At 38.8% G+C, this 8,839-nt stretch overlaps 1 protein-coding gene across 5 annotated transcripts; it reads right to left on the reverse strand.

Annotated features, from left to right (window-relative positions):
* Nucleotides 1–687: 687 nt before the first annotated feature.
* yif1b (Yip1 interacting factor homolog B (S. cerevisiae)) lies at nt 688–8,631 on the reverse strand. 5 transcript variants are annotated; one of them, XR_005992374.1, is made up of 9 exons: nt 8,467–8,629; nt 6,671–6,773; nt 5,899–6,031; nt 5,633–5,737; nt 5,304–5,440; nt 4,833–4,988; nt 4,636–4,729; nt 3,639–3,811; nt 1,812–1,944 (listed from the first exon to the last, which is right to left on the reverse strand). XR_005992374.1 is itself a non-coding variant. In XM_041796288.1 (8 exons), exons 1-8 carry the CDS (start codon nt 8,510–8,512, stop codon nt 1,789–1,791), a joined length of 918 nt encoding a protein of 305 aa, XP_041652222.1. In that variant the 5' UTR covers nt 8,513–8,631; the 3' UTR covers nt 688–1,788. The 5 variants fall into 5 exon arrangements, 4 of the variants coding, with proteins under 4 accessions (XP_041652222.1, XP_041652215.1, XP_041652207.1 ...); XM_041796288.1 differs by lacking the exon at nt 3,639–3,811 and having other exon boundaries at nt 688–1,944; nt 5,899–6,028; nt 8,476–8,631; XM_041796281.1 differs by lacking the exon at nt 3,639–3,811 and having other exon boundaries at nt 688–1,944; nt 8,476–8,631.
* Between the last annotated feature and the right edge of the window lie 208 nt (nt 8,632–8,839).

Consider the following 8,839-nt stretch of genomic DNA (forward strand, 5'->3'; position numbering starts at 1 on the left):
CTTCACTCATGGGAAAGCTGTGATAACTCGCGTCTGATCTCTTTTGTTTTAGCCATGTTGCCTTTTCAAAGTGATGGCTCAAACCCTTACTGAAGTTTTTATGCTGTGTGTAAATTGGTTGAAAACACTCAGTTATAACTTTATTTAACGAGCTTTGAGATTTAAAAAGTTAAGCACATGGTTGCACAACGGTGGTTTTTGCTATGGTTCATCAAAAAGGTCAGTTCTAAAAGGAGCTAATAATTTTGACGCTGGTATTTTTGTTTTTTTGTGAAATAATTTTGTTTCTGTGAGTAAAACAATGCAAGCATCCAAAATAAAACTAGGATGTTTGGAAAAGCAGAGTTAAAAATTCCTTGCCCTGTTCAACAGCACTTGGGACACACTTGGGAAAAACTGAAATTTTAATAGGGGGGTTGCATAACTTCTCAGCGATCACGCTGAATCACAGATTTACTGCAGAGGAGAGGATTTTAAAATTTGACAGCATGCCAATATTGGTCAAGAGTGGCAGTGGAAGAACAGGATTGGTTTAGAACTATAATGAGTAATCCTCATTAATAAACAAAGGCAGGACAACGTAGGGAGTGGGACAGATGAATGAGTGATGATGGTAAATGCTGAATGAAAATGGACCAGTCTAGCTGCGTGAACTGGGCGAAGCTTCATGAACACTTTGTCACAACATTCAGACAAGTTTTTATTGGCATGTCAATTAACTGCACATTTCAGTAATTCTTGTTAATAATATATTTCATTTAAGGAAATTGCAAAGCTCCTGAATTTTTAAATTCTCCTGAATTATTTAAGCATTTGTGAATCTTACCCTGCTTTGTGTTTACATTGGCTACATTTTCAAAGAGAGGAGTCGCTTGTTTCATAGTAATAACTGGTGATTTACAGACACGTCAAAGCACAAAAAGCATTAAAACATTTCAAGTATGTCAAGACTAAAAATTTCCACAAACCTGACCGTCTCATCTCTTCTTGCTTTAAATATGAAAAGCACTAAATAATTCGCTTTTTTTTAAGGATATCTAAATCAATAGTCAAGAGAGCTGTTTGTCTTACCATGACTTTTACAGTTTCTATTCAAGGTCGTCAGGCAGCAGAGTTCATACATGTTCCAAAGCACATAGAAAAAGTTTAACAGATAAAAACTGAGGTGGTAATGCACCCACACTTACACATACCTTATTTCAGGTCCAGTGATTGTTCAACCTGAAAATGTTTCCTTTCTTTCCCTAAAATGGACAGCCTGTGTGAAGTTTGTGTGCTTTCTTGAGGCTCAGAAACATTGCTCACCTGATACCAGACAGGAGTAACATCAATAATACTTTTGCTGTACAGAAAAATACTTAAATATTCCTATAAAACATAATTAACAAATAATTACACGGTGTAGAAAACAAAACCTTAAAGCCACTTGCTGTTGCTACAAACTTTTGAAGACTTCACATAAAAAAAGACAAAAAAATAAAGGCAATACTAAACATGGGACTGTGCTGTGAGAGAAAAGGCAGCATTGCCTCATTTTTTCTCTTTATGTCTTGAAGCATGTGATGATTTGCACCATTCACACACTAAAGGAGTCTTTCTGGATGTAAACTTCTGTGTTTATATCTGGAAAGAGGATGGTGTCATCCAGACAACTGCGGCCATCGTGTTGGATCCAAGTTCAACTCTGATATGTGTTAATGTGTGTTTTCTTTGAGCATTTTTTGGTGGGTGAGAAAGTGTTTAGACAGTCAAGTTCATCTTAGACAAGAGAAGTGTTAGTCCCAGGTTTTATCTGATGAGGTGGTAGGTGAGCCAGTACATGAAGACAGGCTGTGCTGCAGCTATAGACATGGTGAGGTACATCCTCAGCTGGTTTCTGGTTCCTCTCACCAGCCGCCCCTCAGCCGCTGCCTCAGATAACAGCTTCAGACGCAGGGTGCGGATCTAAGGAAGAAGCAAAACAGGGTTTTATTTTATAGACCATTACACAAACTATTATTAGCCAATTATTTTCTGTGTAGAAGTGAGATGTATGGGAGCAAGATGCGATTCAGTTTGCTTTACAGCACATACAGGTGCATCTCGGTAAACTAGAATATCATCAAAAAGTTTATTTATTTCAGTAGTTCAACTCAAAAAGGGAAATTGATATTACATAGATTCATTACACACAGATCAATATATTACAGGTGTCTATTTCTTTTAATTTTGAAGATTATGGCTTATGGATGATTTTGAACTAATCCATACAGGTTCTATGGGGTTTAGTGAAGACAACGATGCAAGACACCACACTCAACAATGCAGAAGAGCTGTGAGGCCCACTATCAGAGCAACCTGGGCTTGCATAACACTTGAGCAGTGTCACAGACTAATAGCCACGCCGCATTGCAGCAGTAATTCATGCAAAAGGAGCCCCAACCACGTATCAAGTGCCGTACATGTTTATTCTTTTCAGCAGTCCAACATTTCTGTGTTACAAATTATTTTTCTAATGATTGTAATATTCTACTTTTCTGAGGTACTGAATTTTGGGTTTTTATTAGCTATAAGCCATAATCCTCAAAATTAAAAGAAATAAACACTTGAAATATATCAGTCGGTGTGTAATATATCTGTATAGAACATGCGTTTCACTTTTTGAATTGAATTACAGAAATAAATCAACTTCTTGATGATACTGCAATTAATGAGATGCACCTATATATCAACTTAGCACAAAAAGTAAGGAAATTTGTGTTTGGTAGATTATTTCTTTGTTGTAACAATGTCTCTAGTCAATAAATCTTATACTGTTGGAAAGCCTGTTTATTACCCTTTTAAATTGTGCCACATTTGTATGGAGCATGCATCTGTGGGATGAGCAGCAAAGCTGAGTACAGGGGTTGCACCCGTGAAAAATTTACCAAATCTTTTTTGCCAATGTCAAACAACTTATTCTGCCATTGACCCTTGTTTGGTGGTTTTGATGACTGAAGTTTGAAGAAACAAGACATATTAAAGTTATTGTATTGTACTGTATCAGGAGCCTCAGTAGCGTGTGGAAGAACCATACAAAGCCACAACAGCCTGGTACCTCCTCCTCATACTGGTCACCAGCCTGGTAACACACTGCTGTGGGATGACATCCCATTATTCAACCAGCATTTGTCACCAGTCAGCCAGTGAGGTTGTGTTAATTACTTTGGCATGAACAGCACACCCAAGCTGATCCAACAAGTGTTAAATAGTTTTGAGGTCAGGACTGCTTGCGGGCCATTCCATCATTATCCCACTGCATTGAGATTGCCACCAAGGATGACAAGCCTTGTTTTTCAAGTGAGGGGGTGCCACCCCACACCATCACACTGTCTCCATAAGATGTTACTCTACCGGTGCAGCAATCGGCATAATGTCTAGACTCATCACTGAACATAACATTACTCCACGTTATCAAGTTTCAGTGCTACTGACACCAGCACATATAAGCCTGACAGAGAAGGGCAGTCATGGCAGGCCTCCTGGCAGCCCTATGAGACCAGAGATTGGCTGCTTGCAGTCTGTTCCGGATTGTCCGGGCAGACAGCTGTCAGCCATATCATCCTGCAAATCTTGACTGCAAATCTGTAGAAGACAGCTTATAGTTCTTAAGTGCTTACAGAATGAGGAAACTGTCTTCTTGGTGTGTCCTCTTCTTGGTCCCACTTTGCAGCCTGCCTCCGACATCCCCCATCATACAGAATTTGGCCTTCAGTTTTGAGATCATACTAGGGCTCACTCACTCCAAATAATGCTGCAAGTTGGTTGTGCAGAGCATCCATTTGAAGTAGCCCTATCACACAATCAGGTGTCAGTCAGGCACTTGAGTGAAAACACCTGGGGGTATCCAGAAGCTCAAAACAAGAGTTAATAGCAATAGCAGAAAAGGCTGTTTGGCATTGGCAGAGAAGATTTGGCAAATCTTTCTTGGGTGCAACCCACATACTCAGCTCTGCTGCTCATCCCACAAATGAGTGTTCCTGCATAAAAAGGATTTCCAACAGTATAAGACTCATTAACCAGAGGCATTGTTACCACAAAGAAATAATCTACCAGTTTTTGTGCTAAGAGAGCTGGAGGTACAGACATAGCTTGCCACTGCCATCTGCTGATTCTATTGCACTAAGGTAGGAACGAAAATACTGAACCCAGAACAAAAGTACAGTAGGAGTCACCTGACAGGGAAGAAATAAAACAAACAAGGATGAAAAGCTGCCATAAAAGTAAGTGTAAGGTTTTTATGAATAAATCAAGTATTGGTATATGAGCCTGCACTGAATTTTAAATGTGTTCATATGCAAGGGCCAGAAATTTGAGCCCATACTGCAGAGAGGTTTGGAAAGTGGATGCCCAGGATGCCTAGATAACAGCATTCTTCTTGCACAGAGAGGTAAATATTATGCCCATTTATATGGCTTGTAATATTGTACATTTTTGGATGTGATATTTGGCATCTTGCAAATTTTTGCTGGCAAACTAAAGGAATAGGAAACTGACTCGTGGTAGTGAGCAAAGTGAGTGTAGTTTATGCTGATAGTTAGCCACACCATTGGTCACTGAATGTATAATCCAGGAAACCTTTATGTTAAAATCAATGAACAAAATTCTCCCACTTACCATAAAAACAAAAATGGCGGCACAACACCACAGCAGAGAGAGATAATATGCTAGCCTCCCAAACAGGAGGCCTGCAACCACGCCTATGATCATCCTAAAGAAAAAACACAAACACAAAACATAAATAAATAAAACAGCTAAAACAGCAGAAATGAGTGATTTGGAGACTTGTTGACATTGATACAAGCTGTCAGTACCCGACATATTTGTAGCCAGAGAAGGCGAGCAGGTCTATGGTGGTAAGGTCAGTGTTCACAGTCACAAGATAAAGTGACAGGAGGACTGCAAGGACCTCCATTATGAGCCACACCAATGCTGAGCTGGCCTGAACTCCCAGCAACTCTGGGGAAAATCTGCAAGGTGCAAAAGCATTAAGGTCTGTTTTTATTTACTGTGATTATATTTCTATCAGCATAATGTATTTAAAAGTTTAAGTATGGTACCATTTAGCTGTCAAGTAAACAGATTTATGCAGTAATCTTATAGCTTTGGCAAAAGAGTATCACAGTTGAACAGTTAAAAAGCTTAAAGTCTAATCACATCATATAGAGTTGAAGACAGAAACCTAAATACCCACTATTCAGCTGTCTACCAAATCTAATATGATATTAAATTAGCATGAAGTCTATTCAAAACCTGCATTTATATAAAAAAAGATATATGTTTACTTGTTCTGTGTGCCAAGGGCAAGTCCAGCCACCAGGACATATGTGATGAATCCCATGGAGGGAATGTAGAGGTCGGGAGCGTTCACATCAAATCGTGGCGCCACAGGGGTGTCCTGCTGGTAGCTCACCTCCCAGTTCTACAACACAAACATGATCACACAACTTCTACATAAAACTTTAGGCTTTAAGCATGTTGCATTTCATTGGTTACATATACATTTTTTACTGCATAGTGTAGTATATGTTTTCAGAAAAGCTCAGAAAAACTTGGGTTTTGTCAGAGTCTGGTGCAAAAAAGACGACATTTAACAGCTGAAAGCAAGACTTACCTCGTGCATATATGGGAAAACTAAAAGGCCTAACTTCTTCCCCACGTACACTGTATCCACAGCAAAGTAGTATTTGAGCTTTGAGATTGGGATAAACCTGTCCAGCTGTAACAAACAAGCACACAGACATAAAGATTATTTGTTGCTGGAGCAGGTTATCTTTCAATAAAGGAAAGAATTTAATGTGACTCTATGCACTAGACCCCAGACTGTTTGAGGGAAACCTTTCACATGCTTTCAACAGAAATATCTAAAATAATTCTTACATTTTTATCCACCATTTCTCTACCATGGGATGCCAGTGAGCTGCCATATGCCATGGCTAGATTAGACATGGGGTCTGAAAGAATGGACTGGCCAGAAAATCCCGCTGATTGAGGTCCAGACTGCTGGTTCCTGCTAAAACACAACATAACAAATGAGCTATCGAATCAAAAACATTTAGTCATAGGTACTACAGAAAATATGGGCTGATCATTACAGTTTTTACTGATATAAGTGAAAATATAAAAAGAAAAACAATGTCCTGACTGTTGCAGTAGTATGAGTGAAAGTGAAATTTGCACCGTTTGTGCAATATTACAAACTGTGCATTGTTCTAACTCTCACACATACCCCTGGTTTACATTGCAACAGCCAGGACATTGTTTTTTCTTGTATATTTGTGCTTGTACAGGTTGGGTAATTTTATATGTAGTGCTTTAAACAGTTCATTTTTTAAATTCTATTTATTGTGTTTTATTTCATCTGTAAGTTTTTTTTTTATTCTTTTCTATTTTTTTCTTTATATTTCTAAACCAGGAGCTAATTTTGTTCTCCTCATGTTGTAAGCTGCAGAATAACCATAAAGCTCCTTGAATGCCAAAATAATAGTTCAATGCTTTTTTCCCCTCAAAGAGTCAAACTTCAAAACAAAGTCATGATCTATTCTAGCAGATGTGCCAGACTATAAAATCCAACAATACTATTGATTTGCATGGAGGTAACCTGTGCCTCACATTGACTGGCCACAGTAAAAATGTATAGCATATATCCCACCTGTATCCTGGCTGCGACCCAGGTGCAGCACTGCTTGTATCCTCAAACAGCTGGCTGCCTTCTGAGCCATCTGCAGAGCTGTTCCTCAGACGCATATTAGGCTCTGGGAGAAAGAGGAAGTGGTAAATAGAAGAGTTACGACAGTAAGTTGGTCTTTTCAGATTCAGCACAATTTGAAACTATTAAAAAGGCAAAGATTAGTAATGCAAGCAAACGCAAGGCAGCCATGGTTACAGGGGATTTGAGAAACCAGCATGCAACAGAATACATGGAGAGGAAGAAAACTACTTTACAAAGCTTATTTGTTAGATAGATACTCAGATTTGTAGTCATTAACGACCAGTCAATCACTAACACATGCTGAATTGTAAACTTACCTATGATTGTCAAAGTTGTTTTGATTTATTTTAAATGCTAGTTCTGATTTGCCATACAAATGTGTCAAAGCTATATTTCTTTGCTACACTTTATTGACACTTTTTCTGTTTCAGTTTTCATGGACATTCCTGAATTAATGTTTAGAGTTTCATAGCATACTAAGGACATGATCCTCAATGAAATATAGTAGTACTGAAAATGAAAAACAGGCCTCTTTAGATGTATAATGATAGTCTTGCTGGACTATGGACTAGATGACCCCATTTCCAATGGTGATCTATAAATTAAAACTACTGTTAGCAGAACTTAAAATAAAAGGTAATTAGAGTTGATTTACACACAAGTTACATATTGTTTCCACAACTGTGCATGCTCTGTGTGGAGAAGATCAATTTGACTATTTCCTGAGGGAGTCTTTTCTTCATGACACACTTATCTAAGATCAGATGACCTCAGCCTTAAGGGCTAAACACTGCTCTTTTTGTCTCATGGAAAAATAAGCAGGATAAATGTCACTTTTAATGTCCTCAGTTTACACGTAGTGGTGCAGAAACTTAAAATCTGGGAAACAGAGCGCCAAACGATGCCCTGTAATATTTTAGAAATAATGTTGTGGGCCCATGTCAGAGAGGTATCAAGTCTGGTGGTGGGAAACTGATCGAGATTAAACGAGAATATCTGCTATCTCCGACGGATAACTATTATTGATATTATTATACGATTATTGATATTTTCATACGTCTGTCATTTACTTGAGGTCTTGGTCTTTGGCTTCTCTGCTTACACTTCATTTAACCAGGAACCCACAATATTTAAGCATGTCTTACCAAATGGTATATGTCATGAAACACTAAAATAAAGCCTACTTCCCAAAGCTCAGTTCCAACGTCTGATCCTGATTGACGCTTGTAAACAAAGTAACATCGTCATCCAACATGCCAAATTTAAGCTGACGCCAGCGTACAAAAGTTAAATATACGTAACGGTAAAACACAGCATAACTTTTATGGTTCAACAGCCTGGAAATATCGTAACATTTTGCAGGTTTATCACAGAAATCACCACAGAGAGGGGTGTGTACAACGGGGCTACCGTTAGCCGGACATATTAGCTAGTTAGCACCTATTATTAGCTGGCGTTGGTAATAGCTTCTTAGAAACGACTACACATTAAAATTATTCAGCAAATATCCCATACGGGCGGATTTTGACGCCGGTTTAGCCAGCTTAGTGTAAGGTTTGTTTGCCCGTGTTTCGTTAAGTTGTGTAACGGTTGTTTTAGTCGGCTAAAAATAGCGGCTTCCATAGGGCAACATCAGTGAGCTCAGTGGACACTTTAACTCTGAAAGCTAGCAAGAACAAACTGTACACATGCAGCCGGCGTGATTAATGGCTGACTTGATCGACAAAATCACGTACGTAACTTACGCTGTCTGAACCCACTCTGAGTAGCAGTGTAATCCATTTCGACTAACTTCAAGGTACCAGTAGCCGTTAGAAACTAACTGTACTGTGGTGTGGTTTCTTCTGGTGAGTTAGCAAGCCCCACGGGGAAGTTGGAGTCATTCATAAAATTACTCGGAAGTAAATCAGTTCTCCTTCTTTGGTTTCTAATACGGCGTTGCAACAATGTTGAGGGAGAATACCGCCATCTACTGTATAAAAATGTTATTGGCCTACTGTGCTTTTTCCCCTTTCTTGCTTTCTTCTACACCAATCTTGATTTTCTTGTTCTTGGACTTTTTACGTCCCAGCAGAGCATGTAAATAATTTTCTGTGGTCTGATCATACT

This window comes from Cheilinus undulatus, linkage group 2, assembly GCF_018320785.1.
Source record: "Cheilinus undulatus linkage group 2, ASM1832078v1, whole genome shotgun sequence".
In the NCBI taxonomy this organism is placed as follows: domain Eukaryota; kingdom Metazoa; phylum Chordata; class Actinopteri; order Labriformes; family Labridae; genus Cheilinus; species Cheilinus undulatus.